Here is a 27600-nt window from a genome sequence, read left to right on the forward strand (position 1 = left end):
CACTCGCCCAGCACTGCGGCTGCGCGGGCACGCACGCCGACGCAGCGCTCGCTGCGCGACTGGACAGACGGGGAGCGGAGGGGACAAAATTCCTCCAGCCGCCTGCCGCACAATCTCCCGCGAAGGAACCTGGTTTCGTCTCTGTGCGCCACTGGTTCCCTGCTCCGGAAGAGAAGGAAATCGGCAATCTAGAGTAAGCAAGGATGCAGAGGAAAGGAGAGGGCTTCTGGACAAGGGCCTGGTCAGTTTGTTCTTGTGCAGAGACCCACTCCCTCACTCTCAGTGTGGTGGTAGTTAATTTGTCCTTTTGTGGTTTATAGTGAACCCTGCTGTGTAGCAAGCACGTGCTTCAGGTACGGATCCTACACTGAATTCAGCAGTGTGGGGGACCAGAATTTGCCACCCCAAAATGTCTCTCTTTGGCTTGAATACTTTTTAATAACAAAACACTCAGACGAAACTTCGACCTTATCCCTAACTGCCTAATAGAATTTAAGATAGAAGCCCTGTTTCAGGAAGGAGCTAATACCATAAGATAACTATAGTATAATATAAACTGGTGTGATAGACAAGGAGGAATCTAGCAAGGGCCATTTAATCAAAGTCCTCTCCGTCTCTCCTTGTCTTTACAAGGCACCCTCAACGTTTGTTTACCAAATGTTCCCTTTCCATCTCCACTTGAATTGCCTTCCTCCCCTTTGAAGTCCCAAACCACTACCCCCAACATCTTCCTTTATTTTTAGCTGAAGAGGTATTAAGGCAGTGGCTTCCAATGGTGAGTTACTCAGTTTTTCTGGGGTTCTCCCATGTATACATGTTATTAAACCTGGTTTGATTTTCTCCTGTTATTGTCTGTCAATTTCTTAGACCAGCCAGAAGGACCTAGAGGGTAGAGGAATAGTTCTTCCTCCCCTACAGGAGCAACTAGACTTGTTGCAAGTAAAGTGTTGTGGAAGTTCAAAAGAGGAAGATACTCTAACTGCATCATTCACTCACCAAGTATTTTTCTGAGCCTCTAGTATGTGCCAGAATGTTGATCTAGTGAGGGCATTATGAAGGCCATTCAAGCAATAGGAACAGAATGAGCTAACCATGTGTGTATCTGTGTGTGTGTGTATGTGTTGGGGTGTCCTCCAGGAAGACTAAAAAGAACTGTGAGCATTTGAGCTTCCCTGAAGCCAATGTGATGGAAAGGAGTGGGATGGTAGGCTAGAATAGGCCCAGATTTTGAAAGGCTCCAATGCACTTTTTCTGTAGGAAGGGGGAGCTGAATGGCTAGAGACGAGAGACAGACTTTATTTTCATTGCATATTCTTCTGTTATTTTTTTAAAATATGCATTATGTGCATATACTACCAAAACCAAAAAGGACAAAGTTACAGAGTAGAGGTGGGAGTGAGATGGATGAATACAAGGGAAATAAAGGCAGCATATAGAATAGGTTGGACAGTAATGGTGTAAGCCATGAAAAGCTAGCAGTGGGATCACAACTGGACAAGGTAGACTAGAGTTGGAGGGCCCTGTAACCTCTTGGGCAGGAAAATATGGGAAAGTATTGCTTTAGGGCCAGTGAGTCTGCAAAATGGCTTAGAGTGGAGACAGATTGGAGGCAGGGAAGCCAACTAGTTAGGAAACTGCAGGCCCAAGGTTACAATGGTAGTAACAGTGGAAATGGGAGGAGTAAATAGAACCAATTCAAGTCTTCATTAAAGCAAGTCCTCCCAGATACTCTACCCTCTTCCTTCAATAAATGCACTTACCATATCATTCATTTGACTTTTATTACCTAGGAATGTCTGGGACCTTGTCTGTTCCAGATAAATGATATTTGTAGAGCTTAGCTACTTGAACTTCCAAAAAGCAAAAAGAATAAAAAATAACTTGTTCCAGAGCCTCTTTTCTGGATGGATTCTCTTAGTTTTTCATATTGCTTGAATTAGACAATGAAATGTATACAATTCACAACTGCCATTCAACTCTGAAAAGATGTCACCCAACAAAAAATAGAGTGGTCAACCCATGCATCAAAAGCATGTCTGAGGTGATCTCACTATAATAGTCTGTTCTGACTCACATCACCTGCCCATATCATGTAGATCAGGCTACTCTGACATCACTGCAGCAATACACTGACCCTATAGCAGATCTTCTATCAGTTATTACACTGATATTAAGGGGGCCGAACCCGTGGCCGAGTGGTTAAGTTCGTGCGCTCCACATCAGCGGCCCAGGGTTTCACCGGTTCAGATTCTGGGTGCAGACATGGCACCGCTCATCAGGCCATGCTGAGGCAGCATCCCACATGCCACAAGTAGAAGGACCCACAACTAAAAATACACAACTATGTACTGGGGGGCTTTGCGGAGAAAAAGGAAAAATAAAATCTTTAAATTAAAAAAATGATATTTAGAAAATGCACGATCATTTATAAAATCCTTTAACAATAATTTCATTGCTTGAATGGCTTACAGTGTTCAGAGTCCCAGGTAAGCATTCTTTCTGTACTACCTTTGTTAACTGTTTCTGATCTTACTATCTAGCTCACTATCTTCCAAGCAACAGGTACCCAAATAAATGTTTATTGATGAAAACCTAGACCTAGAGGAGAGAGAGACTGCCTGTTGTAACAGGTGACAGTCAGAATTTCCCTATTTAGAGAAACAGTACCACTGGATGACTAAAAAGATAACCTCAAGCTTTCAAACTTAGATGACTGGCAAAATGGGAATGCTGGGGATTACTGCAAAATGGCGATGCTGTGACTAAGCCATCAGTTTATAGGGCAAGATATGAGCATGATTTTTAGACATGGACAGTGGTGATAGGGCATCTCAGGAGAAAAGACCATATTAAAGAAACCCAATTCTGTCTTTACCATAAGTCCTGTTTAATTCCTAAAGAAAGTACACTGAGAGCCCATTAATCTTATACTGTGCTCCAAATCCACTTCATGGAACCTTTACTTTTTCCCAAACCATATTCAACTGTTCTATTATAATCTGATTTTAATAAATAGAGATTCAAAAGTAATTTAAAAATCATTTAATACACAAAGTTAAAAACTGTCTAGAATACAAAAGCATTTCACATTTTTTTTTAACAAATAATTCCTTCTAAATTACTTAACAGATAGAGATCCACAATCCTTTATCTGAAACCCTTAGGGCCACATGTTTCAGAATTATGAAGTTTTCAGATTTTAGAAAGGTAATTCAGTGCATATACCATACTACGTAAACCCCCAGCAGGGTCTTTGGCAGCACCCCTCCCCCCTAATCAAACATGTTCATAGTTCTGGAACAAAATACATGAATAGTCACACTAAATGGGATAAACAGATTCAATGTCAGTTCAGGTTAGATTTGCAAGCAAATAAGTTTTGTCACCAAGCTTATGAAAAATGTTGTTTTCAGAACATTTGGAGTTTGGAATTACAGATAAGGGAGGGCAGACCTTTATAAATTTGTATGACAACACATGAAATATACCTTAACCCATTTTTACAAATGAAAAAACAAATAAGCTTTCAAATACATTATAAATTAACAGGTGACTTCTCTTGGATATTATTAAATGTACATCTTAAATATGTATTCACATAGCACACTTAAGACTCATGAGTCTCAACTGGTATTAAAGGCCCAAATGCACAATCCCTTCTGTAGGAAAGGGATATTGTCAAATGTGCAGGTCTGAGCCACCTCCTTATGATGCCAGGAAGAGCACTGTTGAGTGCAACACAAGGAGGTAGGGTTTATTCTTCAACAAGTAATTTTAGTTAAGAACAGTATCTTCCATAAAAATATAAGCAGACAGCTTTTACTTAGAACACATGTTAGTTGAGGTTTCTTCTCTGCATATATTACTTTTGGCCTTATGCCCAAAAGTTAAATGTTAAGATATTTTTAGTCAGTTAAATAAGTAATGTTTTACCAAGTTTGAAAACAAATGGATTGCAAATCTGTACAGAAGTTAAAATTACCCCAAATCAAAATATTGTGTTTGTAAAATCATGCATAATTTCTGATCATGGCCATTTCTTCCACTGACTGGTATCTGAAGAATAGTTTCATGGGAGAAAAATTTCCAACATGTGCAGCAACAACTTCCATAGGTTTAGGGACAGTGAACAAGTGGCAAGTCATTCTGTTAACCAACTCCAATCAAGATTCTAAAACCAGGCATGAAAAAGTTATAATTAGATGCTGTCTATAAGTAGCAGGTCTATGGGTGTTCATTTTTGCAAATTATGTTTGGACATTTTATAATCCAAAAAAAGTTGGAAAATCAAAAGTATAAATAAGTTACAATTAGAGAATTTAGTTTACCTTACTTTTTGCTAATTAAAAAAATATTTCCAAGAGTTTTCATAAATATTTGAAGCAATTGTTGTTAATGAAAGATGAAATACAAAGAGTTGGCATTGAGACTAAATGTAGTAAAAGTTAATTCGTAAACATTTTATTATAGTTTCTCCAAATTTTAACAAATCAATAATTCACAGTAACCAAATTTTAATATAAACACTTCTGTTAACTACAACTATAATAACATTATTTATTTTACATACAGCAGTTACTACATTTGAATTATAGTACAAATCCTGCCCCATCTTATGGGAGAAAATTAACTGCTGAAGCAAAAAGGCATAAACCATTCAATTTCAGTAGTCACATTGCAAAGAAAGCTCATCATTCATTTAATTTGACCAAAAGTGCTACTGTTGAAGATTACTGATAACATAATCCTAGTATATCCCTGATATGTCTATAAGAGAAGATGGGGATTTGAGGTGGAAGATATTCCTCAAATGCTCTTTCTTGAGTTCTTCTATTCCCCATATGCATCCCAAATGCCACATAAGGCTAGCACCCAACATGCCTAAAATACACACCCATAGCCATATAAAACTTACCATCATCCTACTGCCCTGTTCCTCATTTGCTTCACGAATAATAGTGCCTAAATGGCCAAGACAGTTCAAATTTTCTTCTATCATTTGTGCTAAAGTCTCCCTGTGGGATGAAAAAATAAGCCTTTTCAAATTCAGCAAAGGGGCATATGAATTTCCTCTACTTTCTGGTCTTCAGGGTCAACACGATCACTGCCCTTCCTGCAACCCAGCACCCCAATGCAGCTGACTCCTGTGCTTCAGTTTCCTCATCCCTCCCGCCCAGAGGCAGAGTCCTGCTTGTTACTCCAAGCTGTTGTCTCTACCCAGCCCTAATGATAAGAAGTCTACCGTAACTCCAATCTGATTTTCCTCTTAAATATAAATGGCACTTATACACAACTTTTTTCCCCTGAAATGCTAACTGGCAAGGGAGGGGAATCCTTGTGGCATAGACAGATGAAAGATCTCTTTCTGTTTCTGGATTATTTCCTTTTCCTTACAAGTATAAAAACACCAGCATGCTTACTTCAGAGACACAAATGTAGGGGAGAAGACACAAAAGTACAATCTGTTCTGCAAGGATCAGGGAAGGTAAGAAACTCTGGTTGGAAACTACAGATGATAGCAATGAAAAAGAAAACAAGCAAGCTGATTCCTGAGGACAGCAGAAGAAAACAATGTGACGGGGAGCTGCCCAGAACCTAGAAGTATCCCTGGAAGTTTGTATTTGAAGGAACTCCTGATTCTGGTTTCCGCCTTCCATGCTTTCCTTTTCCATATAACCTAGATCCTCACCTTTTACCAACCCTCAGTCCCTACCCTATTAGAATCAGTTCTAGCCTATGGATGATAGCCACTATAGTCACGTGCTGCATAACAAAGTTTCAGTCAATGATGGACCACATCTATGACAGTGGTCCCCTAAGATTAGTACCATATAGCCTAGGTGTGGAGTAGGCTATACCATCTAGGTTTGTGTACGATGTTCGCATAATGACGAAATCACCTAATGACACATTTTTTAGAATGTATCCCCATTGTTAAGCAACACATGACTGTATTAGCTTAGAACTAAATTCTAATTCAGCTCTTATTCAACAGATGGAAAAATTGAGTCCAAGAGTTCCCAATCCTTGGTGGTGAAGTACCACAGGTACATTATAATTGAAATCAGTTTTCCTTTATAATGTATTCCTACTAGAAAATATATTTAAAATTCCTGTCAGATATGCTTTTGCAAACAACCATAACCTCAAATTGGAAATTACCTGTATAGAGGTGATATTTGCAACCATTAGCATCCCCTAACAAACCTAAGTGCCTTTAATGAAAGCAAAAAGGTTAGTAATGTATTAAATTTTATTTGCTTCAACTCTGACTAATGAAATATTTCCTCAAATCTATATAATTAGCCTGTACTATAGCTGTGGATGTATTACACTGGGCCAAATCTATACTGACCCTAAGATATACCCTATAATTTGCTTTCTTTGAAAAAATAAAATACCTGATATCAGCTTGCCTTCCTGCCATGTGCTTTTCTCTCATAAAAGTAGAGTACAGAATGTGCAGCTGCATGACCTCCTGAGCAGTGATGTAACAGGGCTGCAATTCTGCAAAACTAATTATGGGCAGAGCTTCCAGGAAATGCTGGTGCTGTAGAGGTCTCCATGAGTTGTGAGAAAAGCAACAGTACACAAGCTAGCAAAGAGCCACTGGCTCTGGATACGGCACATCTTATGCTGAGAAAATAACAAAAATGGATAGTCATTCAGCTTTTAGCAGAAGAGTAGGAATTAATAAAAGAAAATATAGGGCTTCAAACTTGAGTTCTTATTTGCAAAACTGATTTAAGGCATTGAAAAAAGTCTGATTTTAGAAATACTAAGTTATAAAAAAGAGTAAGTTAAACTCAACAGTTCATTAGAGGGATAATCAAGGGCCCCAAAATGATAAATGCAAAAAAGACAGCATAATTTCTCATAGACATAAATGTTTGAGGGAGAAGTAAAGTTTGAGAAAAAGAATTAATAAGCCAGTAACAGAGAAAGGACTTAGAACTTGGATTGAGCTAATAGTAAGTAACATTTGATGAATATTTACTTCCCAAGCACTTTACATTCATTGTCTAATTCAATTTTCACAGTTCCCATTTTACAGATGAAGAAATGTGAACATTAAAAAAGTCAAGTTAATTACAGAAGGTTATTACAAAGGAACAGTCCAGAACTCAACCCTGGTCTATAAGGCACTGAGGACTATGCCTTAACCATTATACTCTCCTGCCTCATTCCTAACACTGTTCTTGAAAACACAACTATCTATTGTTACAAAGTGAACCCACCCATCTTGAGGAGTTACCACGCATGACAGAGGGTGTTCACGTTCTGCTGAAGTCGGGGGTAGCCACGCTGATGCCTGAGGAGTTACTGCACCTTCTAGACTGGATCCTACAAGAGACCGGGCAGAACTCTGTGTCTGAAGGAAAAAAAAAAGCCAAACGATTATAGGCAAGCACCTCTACTGATTCATACAATTTCCTACCACATTCCTAGGACTTCTATTTTTATCACTACTTATATGCACAATCAGACTACTTCTGTATAAGACTATCCCCACCTTTACACACCACTACTAACTATCCTGTCTGTGGCCCCTTTCTTTATTGGCTAAAACCAAATGTATCTACCCATCCAATTCCACTTTGATTGGAGAAAAAAAAAAACAGCTGAACAAACAGTTGGTTTCATTAACTAGTCAGGTACATCAATCCCCAAATCAGGTTGGGATACCATAGAGGTCTAGGGCCGGAGGAATATAAAAACAGGAGGCTGAAAAGGAGAGTGGTAATGAAAGATGATCAAGAAGTCCTGCATCTGAAGTGCTAGTCAGACACCAAGTAAAGAACATGAGTGTCAATCCAACACAAAATACACGTCTTCAAGAGGATCCAGATCATGCTGATAAAAATCCTTTTTGCAGGGAATGACAGCAAATTAATGTTACATAAATAATTCATTAATAGTTACTTACGCAGGCAATTTTAAGGAGATGCCATATTTCTTTCTGCCTCTTTCCCTGCATAAACATGACAGTATTGTCAGCTTCTCTGATGTTACTGAGGGCCATTTCCACCTTGGGCAGTAGATCAATAATCTTCTGCTTACAGCCCAACAACTTGCTGGAGAGATTAAATCAGTGTCAGACCCTTAAACATCCCCCAAGACTGTACACCATACTCCCAAACCCAGCTGGGAAAAGGAACCACAATCAGCTTCAGATTTAATGACTGATCTCCAAAGCAGTGTACACAAATAGGACACAGACACACATGCAACTGTGGTCAAGCTGCCCAGGATATTGCCAGAACTCTTCCCGGGTCTAGGATATTTACCAAAAAGGGCTATTACACTTTGAAAGGAACATGACAAAAGTGCCCTGGCTTTTCAATAGGAAATAAAACAATTTTTCTACCTCAGATGACCAAACAGCTCCTTGAGAACCCGGTCCTGACTCTGCACAGTGTGCACAATGATCTTGACCATCTCCGTGCTGTCACTGTAGGAGTGATCTGTAAAAGACCTCAGTCAATAGGTAGAACCTCTCTTCTGCATGAACAAAAAATTCCTAAAAATCTGAAACTAGTTTTAATTAATACACATCTCCATTTAAATTCAAAATTAGATTAAGATAAAAGATTTTAAGATATGATATATACAAATAAATTATAATTATATATCTAAAAACAATGTTATGTGTGTATAATGTATACATAAATTTATCACTGTATCTTTGGAGACCTTCGTTGCCTGTTTTTGAGAAGAGTAGTCTTGGCTATCTGTAACCCATACTAACCCCAGCCCCAGACACATATGCAGCCTTCTGGCCAAGAGATCCACTTTTTTTAGATGATTAACATCACTTATTCAGAAACTGTAGGACAATTCATCAAACTTGGACTGCCTCAAAGGAAGGAGGCCCTTGCCCCAACTAGGTTGCTTGGAATCTCATGTTTATCTATCTGTTTATAGCCCATGAAAACTGAAAAAGTTGACTGAGGCACTAATAAAAGGACCTCTAGACACCCTGAAAGTTCACTTTGAGGGTGGTATGACATCTTAAAGTAAACTGGCAGCTGACATAGGTTGTCAAATGGGATAATTGTGTGGTCACAGTGAGTGAGTTCTTCAGTTTATACCAGATGCTACCTTAATAAAAAAAAAAATTAACATTAACTGTTACATTTCAGAAAATGGCTACTTAACTTTTAAAAAACTGGAAGACTGCTCATGGATCACGCTGGTATTTCCTTGGAAAATAATTAATCTCAAATGCAAAAATACTATTATTATTTGCTATTACTTGCTTACAATTTTCTCATTTAGCCCTTACAGGGGTCCTATGAGATGGCTACTATTGTTACTCACATTTTACTATGAAAAGAGTATCAAAAGAGATTTAAAAAAATTTCAGTGTTCTTTGTTATCACCGCAAAGACCTCCCCCGTAGCTCAACTTTCTTCCCCACACAGCTCTCTCTTTGTCACTTCTTCACCAACAACCAGATACAGAGGCTCCTCTCCAAACAGCACTCCCCTTCCTCAATCCCACAGACCAGGCCCCACAGCTTTCCCACATAACCAGGTCTTTTAGATGGTCAAAGCCTTCAGAACTTTAACCTACTCCAACACAGAGAATGAAGAAAGTTGGTTTTCACTGTTTTCAGCTGAACAAGAGTCTCAAGTCAACAATAAGCTAGAAACAACACTAGAGACTATATATCAAGTGTAATTATATAACCTGTAACAATAGACAAAATTTCTTGTTACAACTAGTTTGTCATTCAAGGTGACTCTCAGTTCAGAGAAGTTTACTGGCTAGAAAATTTATTTCTAGGCCCTATGATATGCTGATATGCTGACCTGGATACTGCAAACAAATGCTATCATTGACTGTGGAAAGTTAATTTGACTGAGGCAATGGATGGAATTTTGTGTATCTTCATCTGCAGTATCTGATTCACTGGCCAGAAGACTTGGAGTAACGAATATTGATTAAAGAAAAAAAAGAATTAGACTTGCTCTATTTGAAATCTAAAATTTTAATATTTTACTCTAACCACAACTTCTATCACTTCTATCACTTTTTATCATTATCTTCAACTTCTTTGTCCTCTTATTCTATCAGCAAAATCCTAACCCTGGATCAGTCTAACCATCTGCTCTATCAGTTCCTGTAATCCAAGCTACTAAACACTACCAACAAAAAAAATTATACGACCATGTGCTCTCTTGTCACTACTGATTCACAGGTTTTCACTTCTGCTCTGGATTCTTTTTTTTTTTTTTTTTTAAGATTGGCACCTGAGCTAACGTCTGTTGCCAACCTTCGTTTTCTCTCCAAAGTCCAGCACCCCCCCCACCCCCCCACCGCCAGGAACATAGTTGTATATTCTAGTTGTGAGTGCCTCTGGTTGTGTTATGTGGGATGCTGCCTCAGCATGGCCTGATGAGCAGTGCCATGTCCGCACCCAGAATCAGAACTAGTGAGACCCTGGGCCTCCGAAGCGGAGCCCGCATACTTAACCACTCAGCCACGGGGCCGGCCCCTGCTCTGGATTCGTAATAAATGTTCTGGGTCAGGGGCCAGCCCAGTGGCACAGCAGTTAAGTTCCCACACTCCGCTTCAGCAGCCTGGGGTTTGTTGGTTCAGATCCCGAGTGTGGACCCACACACCACTTCTCAAGCCATACGGTGGCAGATGTCCCACATATAAAATAGAGGAAGATGGGCATGGATGTTAGCTCAGGGCCAGTCTTCCTCAGCAAAAAAGAGGAGAATTGGTGGCAGATGTTAGCTCAGGGCTAATCTTCCTCAAAACAAACAAACTAGAATAAATAAATAAATAAATAAATGTCTGGCTTTGGTATCAGGGTGATGTTGGCCTCGTAGAATGTGTTTCACTGGTTCAAATCCTGGGCGCGGTCATGGCACCACCCATCAAGCCATGCTGAGGCAGCATCCCACATGCCACAACTAGAAGGACCCCCAAATAAAAATATACAACTATGTACCCAGGGCTTTGGGAGAAAAAGGAAAAATAAAATATTAAAAAAAAAAACTGGAAAGATTTTCCATGCACCTGGATCAGAAGAATAAACATAATTAAAATGTCCACACTACCTAAAGCTATCTACAGATTCAATGCAATCGCAATCAGAATCCCAATGACATTCTTCACAGAAACAGAACAAAGAATCTTAAAATTCATATGGGGCAAGAAAAGACCCCAAATAGCCAAAGCAATCCTGAGAAACAAGAACAAAGCTGGTGGCATTGCAATCCCAGACTTCAAAATATATTATAAAGCTATAGTAGTCAAACCAGCATGGCACTGGTACAAAAACAGGCACACAGATTAATGGAACAGAATTGAAAGCCCAGAAATAAAACCAGACATCTACGGACAGCTAATCTTCAACAAAGGAGCCGAGAACATACAATGGAGAAAGGAAAGCCTCTTCAAAAAATGGTGCTGAGAAAACTGGACAGCCACATGCAAAAGAATGAAAGTAGACCATTATCTTTCTCCATACACAAAAATAGACTAAAAATGGACCAAAGATTTGAAGGTAAGACCTGAAACCATAAAACTTCTGGATGAAAATATAGGCAGTACACTCTTTGACATCAGCCTTAAAAGGATCTTTTCGAATACCATGTCTACTCGGACAAGGGAAACAAAAGAAAAAATAAACAAGTGGGACATCATCAGACTAAAGAGCTTCTGGAAGGCAAAGGAAATCAGGATCAAAATGAAACAACAACCCACTAACTGGGAGAAAATATTTACAAATCATATATCCAACAAAGGGTTAATTTCCATAGAACTCATACAACTGAACTAAAAAAACCCCAATCAAAAATGGGCAGAGGATATGAACAGACATTTTTCCAAAGATGATATACAGATGGCCAATAGGCACAAGAAAAGAGGCTCAACATCACTAATCATCAGGGAAATGCAAATAAAACTACACTTAGATATCACCTTATGCCCGTTAGAATGGCTATAATCACCAAGACAAAAAATAACAAATGTTGGAGAGGTTGTGGAGAAAAGAAGACCCTCATACACTGCTGGTGGGAATGTAAACTGGTACAGCCACTATAGAAAACAGTATGGAGATTTCTCAAAAAATTAAAAACAGAAATACCATATCACCCAGCCATCCCACTACTGGATATTTACCCAAAGAACTTGAAATCAACAATACAAAGAGGCTTATGCATCCCTATGTTCACTGCAGCATTATTCACAATAGCAAAGATGTGGAAGCAACCCAAGTGCCCAACAAACGATGATTGGATAAAGAAGATGTGGTATATATATATATATATATATATATATATACACAATGGAATACTACTCAGCCATAAAAAAAGACAAAATTAGGGGCTGGCCCACTGGTGCAGCAGTTAAGTTCGCATGTTCTGCTTCGGTGGCCCAGGGTTTGCTGGTTTGGATCCTGGGTGTGGACCTACACACCACTTGTAGAGCCATGCTGTGGCAGGTGTCCCACATATAAAGTAGAGGAAGATGGGCATAGATGTTAGCTCAGGGCCAGTCTTCCTCAGCAAAAAGAGGAGGATTCGCAGCAGATGTTAGCTTAGGGCTAATCTTCCTCAAAAAAAAGAAGAAAAAGACAAAACTGTCCGATTTGCAATCACAAGGATGAACCCTGAGGGTATTATGTTAAGTGAAATAAGCCAGACAGAGAAAGACAAACACGATATGATTTCACTTATTTGTGGAACATAAACAAACTTACAGGCAAAGAGAACAGTTTAGTGGTTACCAAGGGGAAGGGGGCTGTGGGGTGGGCACAAGGGGTGAAGGGGCACACTTATATGGTGTCTGACAAATGATGATGTACAACTGAAATTTCACAACGTCACAAACGATTATGACCACAATAAAAAAATAAACTGAAAAAAAACCCTCATTACCTGTTAACATACTTTTATTAAAAATAACTGTATTTTCCAAAACAAAAAAATTTTAGTGAGAAAACTGGCATTGTTTTACATTTTTGCAAATCTTTTTAACATCACCACTGCTCTCATCAGGAAAGTCTTTAAGGATTGAGAAGCTGACAAATTTCAGTTGATGAATACAAGTTTTCCTAAATTGTAATTTTTTGCTTGAAACATGGAATTTTATCACTGACAACAAATATTGTTGGTTTCTTCCTTAAAGTGACAGGCAGGCTTCATTAATTTTTGAGAAAATATCTGCCACATACCCAAATCTCAATAACCACAGTTTGTCTGACGGTCTTTCTTTCAAGTAAAAATGGTGTTCCATTAAAGAAGAGGCCAGTCAATAAGCAAGGTAAACAATTGCTGAAGTGATTTTCCTTAAGACAACCATCATACTGCAGCAGGTAGCAGAAGCACTTTATAAGTACTTCCATTTCATCACACAGAATACGAAAAATATGTAGAGATCTAAATACAATTTCTACTGCTTTATCTAGGACTCTTAAATAAAACTGGCTTTTTTAAAACTATGAATGCATGGTAGTGAAAAGTACAATGCACCCAGCTGCCCTAGCTACAAACTTGGGAGGCATCCACGACTCCCTATTCCATCTCCAGCCACTCACATTCAACACTATCAGTTTTACCTCCCAAATCTCTCTCTTGCCCTTACCCTCCTCTTCACCCCACTGCCACAGTTCAGTCTCTCTGCCTTAGCTCATGGCTCACCCTGTACTGAGCTATGATTATTTCAACAACCTCATGACTAATGCCCGTCTCTAGCCTAGCCACACTTTAATTCATTATGCACAATGCGACCAGAGCAGTATTCCAAAAATGCTAATCTGATCATGCCATTCCCGTGCTTAAAACTTTTTAGGGTTTCTCCTTGCCATCATGATGAAATTCAAACTCATTACCATGACATACCAGATCCTTTATGATCCAGCCACATCTCTTTCCTCCTGAAACTCTACACTCCAGTCACAGTGAACTTCCTCAAACATGCTAAGTGCTCCATGTACATGTCTTTACCAAATATACTCATATACATAAGAGGCCATCTCTTTTCTCCTAGCTACTGCTACTTAGTCTTTAAGGCTCATCTCAGATGTCATCTCCTAGGAAACCTCCCCTAGCCATCCCTGACCCCTAGTCAGAGTTAGGTGCCTATCTTATATGTACCTCATAAATGTTTGTAGAAATAAACTGAACAAACTCAACTACAATAAAAACCAATGTAGAAGAGATCACATTACTTGTTAAAAACAATTTCACACTTACATTAATTTGCATATGTTTGCAAATTTTAAAGTGCAAAACTTACGTCTTTTTTTTTTTACAGTTTAGGTATATAGCAAATTAGGGCACAGACTTCACCTTTTATTTTTTCTGTAACCCTTCAAAACAAATCAATTTTTAGCTGAAGGATAATATCTTGCAGGTACATACTATTTCATAGTTTTCAAAGCATTTTCACAAACATCCTCTCAAATACACTGCCAAGCACACTCACTGAGTTAGGAAAGCTAGGTTTCACCCCCATTCTGCAGAAGAGGGAAATGAGATACAGGGAGATTAGGTGATTTGCCCAAGGTCACTTGGTCAGTAAAGTGCACAGTCTAGAATTCAAGCCTTCCAATTCCCAATCCAGTGCTCTTTCCAGCAGGTCACACTCTGTACTTAGCAGATGTTCAACAGGAAATGTTTTGCAGAGGACAAGCCATCAGTGACCAGTGCAGATGAAAGCATCATTTTCAAGGTAAACTGCTCCGGCCTAGCACATGGGCCTTCCCTCTGACCATTCCACACCTGAACCCAAGCAGCAAATTCTTTCCAACCTCTTTAATCTTAATCTTATTTTTTCCATCTTTCCAAACATTTTCTTGCTTCCTTTTCCCCTTCTTTGAGTTCCTTTTTTCTCTTTCATTCCTTTCTTTCATTTCCCTTTTAAAATTTTTCCATCTCAATTTTCTTGTTACTTTGCCTTTCTAATCTCTTAAAGTCTCACAAACTTAACAGCTGTTGTACCATAAACATCTCAATGGTTATACCAAAACTGGAATTTATTCTGCAGCTTGTTTAAAATTCAATCCCTTGGATTTCTTAAGCTAGTGATGGTTTCCTAAAATGACTTTGTATACTGTGATAAAAGTGTCTTACCTGAAGGTCTGTGCTTTAACTGCTTATAAAGATCGATAGCACGCTGTTCCCTAGGAAACAGAAAACATGCTTCCATATGTGAAGATAATTTAATGACTAATAATCGAAATTATTAGTCATTTCCACAACTTGAAATGAACGACATCGTTTGAATAGAGTAATGGTCCCATTTTAAAGCAAGTACATGTTGCCAACGAATACTTTACACAGCATTACACTGAGTAATAAGAAAGATCTTAAAATGCAAAGTTGAATATACTTCATGTCTGCTCTGATCTATCACCACGTATACAACATCTTTGTACCAGAAACACTTAAATGGGCAAAAATGATGGCCTGTGACTAGACAAAAAAATCTGAAGTTTCTAATCCAAACACTTAGGAAGTTAACCTCAGTTGGAGCATTTAATAGACAATACGTTGGACCAGAAGTATGGTAAGTAGGGAAATCGCCTATAACTTAGAATACTTTAAAAATTCTTTTTAACACTCACATGAAAAGATGCTTTGATTAACAAACCAAAAGTCAAGCGAAAGAGTTATTTCAAAAATTTCCTGTGACTAAGAGAAAACTTCTTTTTTAAATATGATGCCAGTGTATTTGGGGAAAGGAAAACTATAGGGAAAAAATCACATACAGGCTTAACCTGCAGCCTACACTACAGTGCACTACAGCCTGTTGTACACAGAAGGAACAATCTGCTGCAAAACATTAGACGCCAATACCAACATGAGCACATCCTTACAGAGATTCCATCAGGTCTCCCTGACGTCTTCCATAGGGGCTCTTTTGTAGCTCCATGATTTCAGTGTGCAAAGACATGATCTGCTCCTCCAGGTTTCCAATGACACCCACCTAAAATATGATGAAACACAAAGGAAATGACAAGCTGACCACCAGACAACACAGAAAAGAACTCAGACTTTAGAGAATGACTTGCTGCTACGGTAGGAGAACTAAATGATTTAATATGAAACACTAATTTCGTTCAACCCTTTTTATCTTTCAGATTCTGACACCATCTTTCCCATAAGAACATCCTGATTCCTATGCCTCTCTCTCTTCTCTCCTGACAAGAGTAAACTACTAGCATTCACTTTCTCCTCCTGAGAAGCAAAAAGATAGAAGTGTCAGTAATAAGACAGAGAAAAAGTGGCCACCAAAACCATTGGTATGGTTTTCATTGCCCTGTGGTTTTCAGTTCTCTGGTTTTCATTGCCTCTTGTTCTGGAGTGCCTTGAATAAGGACGCAGAAAGACAGGCACTGGATTTCCCACCCCAGGATACCAACTGCCCTACCCCTATCCTCAGGGTAAGTACTGGTATCAACGAGAGCAACCATTTAGTGGGACCACAGACAGACGTACAGGGTAAGGCAAGAATCTGCCACCTAGAGAATGATCTATACCCACAGTGACCATATAATTTACTGTCCAAAATAGCATAATTTTGAGAGTGAAAGGGAATACTATTGATAATTATGGCAAGACAGAGATAAACTGAGACTGCCCCAGGTAAACCAAGATGTGCAGCCATCCTATCTAAACCAGTCACAGGGGGCCAGTCCTGTGGTTAAGTGGTTAAGTTCACACATTCCACATTGGTGGCCTGGGGTTCACGAGTTCCAGTGCTGGGCACAGACCTAGCGCCACTCATCAAGCCATGCCGTGGTGGCGTCCCACATAGAAGAACTAGAATGACTTACAACTAGGATACACAACTATGTACTGGGACTTTGGGGAGAGAAAAAAAAGGGGGAGATTGGTAATAAATGTTAGCTCAAGGCCAATCTTTCTCACCAAAAAACAAACCATACCTTTAAAAAATAAATAAATAAATAAACCAGTCACAGAAATAACAATAACTACCATTTATTATTTATATCCATTTAATGTGCATAATCCTATTAAAAAAGGAATAGTCCCATAATATAATATGGAAATTGAAACTTAGTGAGGCTTCAGTTTACTCTCATTTGCCCAAAGCCCTTGTTTTTATCCACTATGGTACCGTCCTCTATATACACAAAGCTCCTACTAGATATTGTCTGACATTCAGGCATGACATGAAAAATACTCTACGTACCAAAACCAGAGATAATTTCTAAGGGAGACCTCAGGGATGAATAAGCACACAGAATGAGCTCAGTGATCTTACCTCAGCATAGTGGATAGCCTTTTCTTCCATTTCCTTCCATGCTTTTAACATTTTTTCTGAGGCTAAAAAAAAAGTCTAAATGGGTTATCTCAGAAATAGCCACAGCTTTAATTACTAACGTGCCCACCTCCTTGCCTTATCAACATCAAAAATAATGTTATCAATCAAATTGTCCCCCTAAAAGATATGCTGAGTTCCTAACCCACAGTACCTCAAAATGAGACCTGATTTGGAAATAGGGTCATTGCAGATGCAATTAGCTAAGTTAAGATGAGGTCATACTAGAGTAGGATGGCTCCTTAATCTAGTATGACTAGTGTCCTTACAAGAAGAGAAGAGACACAGAGACACAGACATATAAGGGGAGAGCACCATTTGACGACGGAGGCAGAGATTAAAGTGCTGCAGCTGCAAGCCAAGGAGCGCCAAGGACGGCTGGCAAACCGCCAGAAGCTAGAAGAGGCAAGGAGGATTCTTCTCCACAGGCTTCAGAGGGATCATGGCCCTGCCGACACCTTGATTTTGGAATTTTAGCTTTTGGAACTGTAAGATAATAAATTTCTGTTGTTTTAAGCCACCCAGTTTATGTTAATTTGTTATGGCAGCCCTAGGAAACTATTACAGATGGTTTTTCTCTTAAAAAAACATGTTTTTTAAGTAATACAGGAATATGATTTTTTTTAAAAAAATCAAACACTATGAAAGGATATAAAAAGAACAGACTCTCTCTTCCTCCCCTCCACCCTAAGGGATCTTATTATTAATCATTTGTTACATGGACACATATCTTTTTCCCTCACAAGAGAGACCATCTATCCATACTTTTTTTTGCTTTTTCCCCAACTTAAAACATTGCTGCCATTAAAGACCCAGGTGATCTTTGAATATCAGCACACAAAAATCATATACCTCATTCTTTTTTAACAGTTATATAAGATATAAAACTGACAAGCCAAACCAAAGACAATTTGATGAAATAATTATGTTTTGCTATTCACCAGAATGCCTGTAATACACAAAAAGAAATAAAACATCAATCATAGAACCAGCTCTAGTGTGTAAACTTATTCACCCAACTGGACACTAGTGATCATTTATTCTGAGATATACATACCTTGCTCAGACAGGTATACAAAGAGGATTTGTTTCATGAAAGAAAACAGAAATGCTGATGGGGACCCCCTTCAGCTTATTATTTGAATTTTAACTCTGCTTTTTATATTTCCTTAGTATATCCGAAGGGGGATAAGCTTGCAGTCAAATACTGAAAAATCGGAGGCTGTATACAACAAAAAAACAGTGGGACTCCACAGTAGGTGGTTTAGAAAAAAACACTGTGGAATTATTTGTGTTATTATTTACAGAAAGTAGCTTAAGACTTCCCTGGGTAAGAAGTTACTCCAATACAGAGTGTATATATTTTAAAAATGAGGTTTGAAAATCACAAATTCTTATAACACTTCTATATTTTTCTGGAGCTGAACAAATTTTAGCCCAATTGTGTGCGTGTGGGGGGAAATCCCTGTAAAGTGGCTCAACTAAAGGTTAAAAAAAAAAAGAGCTAACATTCAAAACAAAGATGGTTTATGATGATTTGAGGTGTCCAATGTTCTAATATCAATATAAGTGAAACATCTGGCTATGAGACAAGAAGGGAAAATAGCAGATAGTGTCAAGAGACTAGATGCTTCTTTCAAATACATCACTCAAACACTTACATATCCCATAAGTCATCTGCTCACTATATCTTTCCAAGTCAAGCTGAATGCTTTTGTGAAAAAACTCCAGTTTAGCTTTCAGTTGCTGAGATGCTGAGATCAAAGTGTTCTTCATTTTTGTCAAGTTAGCATTATATCTAAGAAGACTTAACCTAAACCATAACAACAAAAAAAAGATATTAGCATTTCAGAAATATTGAACAAAAATTTAAAATCTTAAATTGCCATAAGCCCAAAGCCTAAGTTTCTATTATCAATCTATGAGACATAGCTGATCTCTAGGATCTGGTCTCTAAAGACTTCCTGCCTGTGATATTCTACGATAAAACAATCTTCTTATTCTAAGACCGTTCAGGAACTACTCTCAAGTCATTGCAACTGGATAGTTTCAGACCATTAGTGAGAATTCTATAAGTCTGATCACAATATTACATTCCAAATTGGCCCAATATTTTAGCATTGCATGGAATATTGATTAGTGAAAACTGGCAAGATTAATTCTTGAGCATTAATGCATAGGATATTGTGCCTATAAACAATAGAATCCACTTACATTGCTGCTCTTTGTCCCTGAAAGAGCCTGCTGTAGTCTTCTTTTAGCCCAGATACGTAGTGCACTGCTTCGGCCCATACTTTACGCAGCTGTATAATTGGGAGCTGTATTTTGCTGTCCTGTACTGTAAGATGATGGGGAAAAGGACAGGGGAGTTACTTTTGAAGATTTTTACAGTTCATTTATCATTCTTCGTGATTTTCTGTCCATACAAATATCATTCTTATAGATGTTAGAAACTGATGCTAAAAAGAACCACTTGTTACTGTTTCAGTTCAATATACATTTATGGAGCACTTGCACTACACAAGCCCTGCTCCAGATGCAAGGGGAAATAAAAATGAATAAGATGTAATTACTACATAAGAACGAAGCTTGCAATTATTCCTATATCTTGTCTTTTTTTCCTTGCTTCTCTCCAACTCAGAATACTTTTTTTCTTTACAATAATCCAAATTCTTTATTTCTTTCAAGTTCTAAATCAAGTCCCATCTCCTTCACAATCTCCCAGTCTTTCCTGCCTCTGAATAATAAGTTTCATCTCCTGAACTACAACCAGCTTCAGGAAAACATACACGGTAAGTGACATCCTAATAAGATATGCTTTCTTCAATGCCAGACTCATGAAATTATCTATTTATGATTCTCTCTTACCTTTTCTTTGATAAATGGAATGCTACTTTCTAAAACCATGGCAGGCATGTATTAACTTCAGTGAAATCCCATTTTAACATTATGAAATTCTCCAAGATTTAAAGAGATTCATTCTACATTGTAAGGTGGCAATTATATTCTCTGTTACTTTTTTCCAATGAAAACCTTCAGAGAAAGGGTGCTTACATTAGGGTTCATATTGAGAACACACATGATCTGAAGCAGATTTTTTAAAAAATAAAGCTTGGTATCTGGAAAAATCTTTGCCTCCCCTAATAATTATTAATAGCTTCAATTAACCTTTCTTCTATTCTTATATATCCACACTTACTCCAGAGGCTTCCTACAACAGACCGAAAAACCAAACCAAATAAAAATTTAAAAAACCCAAACTCTTTTAGAAAAAGAATCTGGGGAAGAGCAGCCTGATCAAAAAAAGAAAAATCATATACTTTAAAAAATAAAGTCTGAAAAGTCCTAAGAAATGATACCCCCATAGCAAGAAGCACACCTAGTGTCCAGATCTTGGTTTCCAATACTATTCTCCAATTAAAGGAACCAGGGCTCCTTGGAGAAATGGCTGATTCTAGGACTGGACCAGGAAATATACAAGATGGGCCTGAAGCCCCTTGTAGTGCCAGAAAGTTAAGGAAGTGCTAAAAACAAAACAAAAACCTCTCAATGACAGAGCAAGTACAAGCAGCACAGGAAGCCAAATGAAAGAGCTCCTGATGGCCAAAGCTGAAGCAATTTGAACAACAAAATAAACTAGTATTGGACTATAATCCAAAGTATAAATGTCTATGAATCCATATTGATATAATGATTGAATAAATTAATAAATGAGAGAGAAGAGATAAATCTCATGTGCAAAAGAATTCCAAACAAATTATACAGATACTCTACCCTAAAGAAGTGAGAGCATAACTCCCTACTCCTTGTGAAGTGTGGGTTCTGCATAGCAACTTCCTTCCAAAGAGGACAGTATGGAAAGGGGGGGAGACAAAAATTTACAGTGGAGAAACCTGACAAACACCACTTCAGCCAGGTGATCAAGGTCAACACCAACAGTCATAAATCATGTTGACAGTATGTACCTTTTATATACTGTGATGAAAATGGCACTTTACTTCTGCGATCTTTCTCTCAAAACCTATAATCCTAATCTAATCATGAGGCAGAAAAAAATCAGACAAATTGCAACAGAGGGGCATCCTACAAAATACTTGACCAGTACTCCTCAAAACTGTCAAGGTCATCAAAAACCCTTCAGGAAAGTCTGAGAAACTGTCAAAGCCAAGAGGAGCCTAAGGAGACATGACAACTAAATGTAATGTGGAATTCTGGATGGGATCCTGAAGCAGAAAAAGGATACCAGATAAAAACTAAGGAAATTTGAATAAAGTATGGACATTAGTTAATAGTAATATATTGGTTCATTAATTGCAACAAATGTACCATACTAATGTAAGATGTTAACAAGAAGGGAAACTATATGTATGGGGCAAAGGAGTAACGTGAGAATTCTGTACTATCTGCTCAATTTTTCTGTAAATCTAAAATATTTCTAAAAAAACTAATAAAAAGGTAACAGAGAGGAAAGATTATATAATTTTAGTCCTTATGTTCAATTCTGTTCTTGATTATACAATTTTGTGCTTGATTTTAGTTTTGGGTAGATAGAAACTGATCACTTAACTTCTTCAAAAGAAAAGAATAGGGGCCAGCCCCATGGCTGAGTGGTTAAGTTTGCGCATTCCGCTTCGGCAACCCAGGGTTTCACTGGTTCGGATCCTGGGTGCAGACATGGCACTGCTTATTAGGCCATGCTGAGGTGGCGTCCCACATGCCACAACTAGAAGGACCCACAACTAAAATATTCAACTATGTACTGGGGGGATTTGGGGAGAAAAAAAAAAAGAAGATTGGCAACAGTTGTTAGCTCAGAGTGCCAATCTTTAAAAAAAAGAATAATTCTCACAGAATAAATGAAAAGATTTGAACATTAAGCAGTATTCATAGGATAAAATGAAATATTTGAACATGCTTAAATAATGAGTAAGCAACTAAAATATAGACTTAATTAAGAGTGGAGATTCATTCTTCTATCTGAGAGCGCCTGACCCTTAGGAAAGTAAGTCTTCTCCCAAATGAGGGATCTGGTAGTGATTTAAAATCTACCTTTTCACTTTCCAAACTATATAAATCCATTTTTACCACATATAGAAACCTGAAGTATGAGATACAGAACAGAAACACCAAAAGACCATTTCCACTAAACATGTTAAGACAAAATTATTTGAGGCTTAAAGCTCAGTCAATAAATGGACTATACTTACCAATATAATTTACACAGTCAGATAAACTTCTGGAAGCAAATGGTCCTTCATATACAGTCTTACTTTTATCAAACAAATAAACCATATAGCTATCACAGCCTCGCTGAAAAAGAAACAATTAAAAAAAAAGATCCTTAAAAATTCTAGGTTCTCTAAGCACTTAAGCACCAGATTTCCTACTACGAAATGCAAATGAATAAAGTTACTATTCATTAGCATACATCTTATAGATTTAAGGTCTAAACTTTTGTTTAGGAAAAATAAATAAATAACTGTAGTATGAGCTAAAGTGAAAACCAATCACCAGACCCAAAAGGACAAAAGCAAAAAGTCATAATAAGACATATCCATACAATGGGAATACTATTCAGTAATCAAAAGGAATGAAGTACTGATACATGCTATGACATGAATGAACTTCAAAAACATAACACTAAGTGAGAGAAGTCAGACACAAGAGACTACAGATTGTATGATTCCCTACACATAAAATGTTCAGAAAAAGGAAATCTAGAAATAGAAAGTAAATTTGCGGCTGCCTAAGGCGAGCAGAATGGAGATTAGTTAATGGACACGAACGATTTTACTGAGAGGAAAATGTTTTAAAACTGATTTATGGTGATGGCTGCACAATTAGGTAAATTACTAAAAAAAAAAACCACCAATTTGTACAATTGAAATGAGTAAACTATATGATACATAAAATATGCCTCAATACAATCAAAAAAAAAGAAAAAAAGAGGCATGACCACAATCATATTTTACCATGCATCTATCCTCTGGTAGGACCTATGAGACTGCTGGTCTAATTTCAAGGTTCTAGGCTTCAAGAACCAAAAGGGAAAGAAAGAGGCAGGAGAGAACTGGCACCGAAGAGAAAGTCATACAAAGTTCAAAACAACAAATCTTTCATCTCTTCCTTGTTCACGTTGCTAAGAGTAATGACTAGGATAAAACTAAAAGAACTATAAGATGTGCACCACCCTCCAAGGGATTCCAAGGATGCATCAGAAAATGCAGGGCATGCAATCCCTCTATGTAAACAGATTTCTTATACTCTAGGTATATGAGAATTCTCTTACCACTCCATCTAGAACACACTGAGAGGCTGGTTTTCGAGGATCGAGAGAAATTCCCGTCTCTGAAAGAAGTTCTTGAGAACCAGTATTTATTCCAGTTTCACGCTCAATACGAGACTGCAGTGAATGAAGACTTTCATCAGGTGGTAAAAGAAAAGAAATTATCTTTGCAGAAGTCATATTTAGGATGTGTACTATCTGGATAAATAGGAAAAAAGAGAAATGGTTATGGATCATTTGTTACATAAAAGATTCAGTGCTAGATACTAAAGGGTATATGAGCAAAAGGCATTATCTCTGCACTAAACAAGGTTCAATCATTTTCCAAAGTGAGATCTTCTATAATTATAAAATGACATTCTGAAAACTGAAAAAGGAGTGTTTACTTTTCTACCACAACAGATGTTAGTTCCAAGGAATAGAGTTCCAAAGTTTATTCTTTCTAGTTCTAAGGATGCAGAAAATCAAGAAATAAAAACCCCCATTTAAAAAGGCAACACTTATTTATTCTGAGAAACATATCATAGATCTGGAAGGAAATGTTCCCATTTATCAAGTGCTTAATAACATGCCAACCACAGAGTTAAGTGCTTTCACATAACATCCCGTTAATTAGATTTTCTAATCTCCATTTTGGCAAGGAGAGAAATCAGAGCTCTGAGAAGTTAACTCGTTAGGGATCACACAGCTGATAACTGGGAGAGCTTAGCTTTGAACTCATATCTATCTGACTCCCCACACTGTCTCAAGAAATAATCAATGGATAGAAGAGCAAGGCCTCTCTTTAAACAGAAAAACATACTGTTATTCTCATTTTTCAGATAAGGCAACCAAATCCCAGAGCAGTGATCTGCCTAAGGACCCAAAGTTAGATAAGAAAACAGTGTTCATATTCTCACATAAAGCCCCACTGAAAGCAGTCTGATACAGGCCAAGGGAGTCTGAGACTGACTTGGGTGGGGCTCTACCCAGGTAACTAAGGACAGCCACAGAGTTAAAGGTCTTTTGAACACAACATGATTTTAAATCCTCTTCCTTCCATTGTCCTTAGATAAGCCATACAAAATTAATACCTATGTTTCTCCAATGCCTTACATCGACTAGTATATGCAAATAATTAAAATTATCTCTGCTGGAAATGCTTATTACAAAGGTAAAGCATTGGGGCTGGCCCAGTGGTGCAGCGGTTAAGTGCGCACGTTCCGCTTTGGTGGCCCAGGGTTCGCTGGTTTGGATCCCAGGTGCAGACAAGGCACCACTCGGCAAGCCATGCTGTGGTAGGTGTCCCACATATAAAGTAGAGGAAGATGGGCACAGATGTTAGCTCAGGGCCAGTCTTCCTCAGCAAAAAGAGGATTGGCAGCAGTTAGCTCAGGGCTAATCTTCCTCAAAAAAAAAAGTAGGTAAAGCATTAACTTTCCTTTAACATATAACAATCTTTTATGTTTAAAAAAGGGGGAGGGATGAGAAGGGGATCTTTAAGTTGACACAGATTTACAATACAAGTAAACCCACTGAGAACTTCCATTCCTTCCCAGCCTAGGCAGATTTCACACTATGACAGCTGCCTCTAAGAACAACAGCAGAAACTTAGGATGAAAATCCTAAGGTGGACATTTACTTTTACACCGGGTATATGTTAAACCAGGGTAAGTGATCACACTACCAAAGCTGAGCCAGAAGGGAGCAAAAGAAAGGGAGAGGAAATACAACTGAAATTTCTTCTTTTGTTCACTCAAATATTTAATGAGTGCCTACTATGGTACATACTATTAAGTGTGTTGTCGTGGTAGTGGGTATGCAAATTGAGTAACTTATGATCCTTGCCCTCCAAAGGATCATAGCCAAATAGAAGATACTAAGAAACATTAAGAGAACTAAAATATAAGGCAAAATGCGATAGGTACAATAATAACGTAAAGTATTGTGCAGGTTCCAAAGGAGATTACTTGGCGGGAGGAAAAAGGTGTTTTATAAGGAGGCACTATTTGAGCTAAACTTTGAAAAGGAAGAAGGATTAGAACAAGAAAAGAATGAAAGAAGAAAGGTTCTTTTAGGCAGAAAACAAGGTAGGCAGAGGGAGAGAAGTAGAAAGAAATGAGCATAATCAGAGAATATAAGCAATCTAGTTCAAACATACACAAAATGATGTCCCCTTAGGGCATAATAGGAGATAAGGCAGGAAGTGTAGGATGAAATGAGAACAAGATAGATTCTGAATACCAACGCAACAGTTTGGACTTTATTCAATAAGCAAAAAGGAAATATGGAAGGCTTTCTAACTTGAGAACCTGCATTGTTAAAACATTCAAAAGAGGGGCTGGCCCTGTGGTGTAGTGTTTAAGTCCACACGTGTGCTCCACTTCAGCAGCCCAGGTTTGTGGGTTTGGATCCCAGGCACGGACCTACACCACTCCTCAGCCATACTGTGGCGGCATCCCATATACAAAACAGAGGAAGACTGGCACAGATGTTAGCTCAGGGCTAATCTTCCTTAAGCAAAACAAGAGGAAGATTGGCAATAGATGCTAGCTCAGGGTGAATCTTACTCACCAAAAAAAAAAAAAATCAAAAGATAAATCTGACAAAATAATTGGATATGCAGATTGAAGGAGAAGGAATAGTCAGATAGCTAGTTTCCTACCTAGGTAACTGGAAAGGTGACAGTGCAAGTAAGAGACACAGGAAAAGCTGCAGAAGTAGATTTAATGGAGCAAATGTGTTCAGTTTTTAATAAATTGAGTCTTGGGTGCCAGTAGGACCACCAGATGTAGTTACATACCAGTTATAAATACTCTGCATAAAAGTCACAATGGAGAGATAAATTTGTGAGTTATCCATATTCAGTTACAGTTAAAGTTATACAACTGAAGAGACTGCCAAAGAAAAGGAAGAAAAACTATTATGGAAAAAGAGAAAACCAAGGAGAGACTTTCAGGATACAGTTACACATAGGGGCATGAAAAACGAGGCAAAGAAGGAATAATTAAATACTCCTGTTTCACCATTATCTTCAGTGGCAAGTTCAGTATACTTTTTCAACTTTTCCACATATTTAAAGTTTTTCCTAATAAACAACTGGAAAAATACGCAATCAGACTCTCTCAACTGTTTTTTTTTTAGGGGAAAGAAATATTTCAGTAACTGTTTTGTTGATTTCTTTTTTAAATGAAAATCAAACAGACATCATTCCCTCCCTGAACAATAAAATTAACACCTTAGAAAAATGCCCTACAATAATACCAAGCTGTTTTGCAGTTTATGCTTCTGTGTTCATGATAGTCCCCTGCCTGTCAATCTTTCCCCCACCCATTCCCCTCATTAACTCTTACTTATCCTTTAAAATTCAGTCCTATTATCATGTCCACGAAGCATCCCTGAACTACTATGAATAGTACCCTATGCATACCTTATGCTCCACTACCTCATAATAATATTGATCCTTTCAAGAATATATTATTGTACTTGACATTAAATAAATAAATAAATAAATACATTTGCCCAGATTCACAGAAGTAAACAGTGGTGCTGCAAACTGTACAGACCACAAAACACATAAGGAGGACTCTTTCCCCATACCCTATGACAAGCAGATGCTCACAGACTTCTTCAAAGTAGAAATGATACTATGATTACCAAGACAAGTCTGAAAAAAAATCTGAGATAAACAACCAAAACTTTTTGGAGGCAACAAAGAACTAGAAGGCATCACCAAGTCCTGCTTGGCTGACACATTAAGGGATGATTTATTCCTTGGCACAGTAGAAGAAAACAAATTCAAGAAGTCAGGTATCTTTTCAATGTTAGCCAAGAATGACATCAATACAGCCTCAAGTTCCTATTTAATAAAGTATGCCAAGATTAGAGTAAAATCTTCTATGATTATACTTTCTCATTTCAATTTCGGAAACCATATCTACTACAAGCAATCAATATGGAAAGACCACAGATGAGAGCTGTTTCTGGGTATACAGTGTAAGAGAACCTCTCATTCATAGCAG

The 27600-nt window shown here is 37.9% G+C and overlaps 1 protein-coding gene across 2 annotated transcripts in view; it reads right to left on the reverse strand.

The window, feature by feature from the left end:
• Positions 1-3016: 3016 nt before the first annotated feature.
• The window catches only part of CHUK (component of inhibitor of nuclear factor kappa B kinase complex), a 36276-nt gene continuing 11692 nt past the window's right edge, over positions 3017-27600 (reverse strand). The window contains exons 10-21 of one of the 2 annotated variants that reach the window (XM_046654305.1): positions 23603-23797; positions 22521-22623; positions 19528-19651; positions 18975-19126; positions 17257-17318; positions 15845-15954; positions 15099-15148; positions 8369-8465; positions 7928-8075; positions 7256-7372; positions 4916-5015; positions 3017-4171 (exon numbers count right to left, since the gene is read on the reverse strand). In XM_046654305.1, the coding sequence (XP_046510261.1) occupies positions 4947-5015; positions 7256-7372; positions 7928-8075; positions 8369-8465; positions 15099-15148; positions 15845-15954; positions 17257-17318; positions 18975-19126; positions 19528-19651; positions 22521-22623; positions 23603-23797 (1227 nt within the window). In that variant the 3' untranslated portion in view covers positions 3017-4171; positions 4916-4946. Of the gene's footprint in view, positions 4172-4915; positions 5016-7238; positions 7373-7927; positions 8076-8368; positions 8466-15098; positions 15149-15844; positions 15955-17256; positions 17319-18974; positions 19127-19527; positions 19652-22520; positions 22624-23602; positions 23798-27600 lie in introns of both variants that reach the window. The other variant, XM_046654304.1, reaches the window with a different exon arrangement.

The sequence above is a fragment of the Equus quagga genome, chromosome 2 (genome assembly GCF_021613505.1).
Source record: "Equus quagga isolate Etosha38 chromosome 2, UCLA_HA_Equagga_1.0, whole genome shotgun sequence".
Lineage (NCBI taxonomy): Eukaryota > Metazoa > Chordata > Mammalia > Perissodactyla > Equidae > Equus > Equus quagga.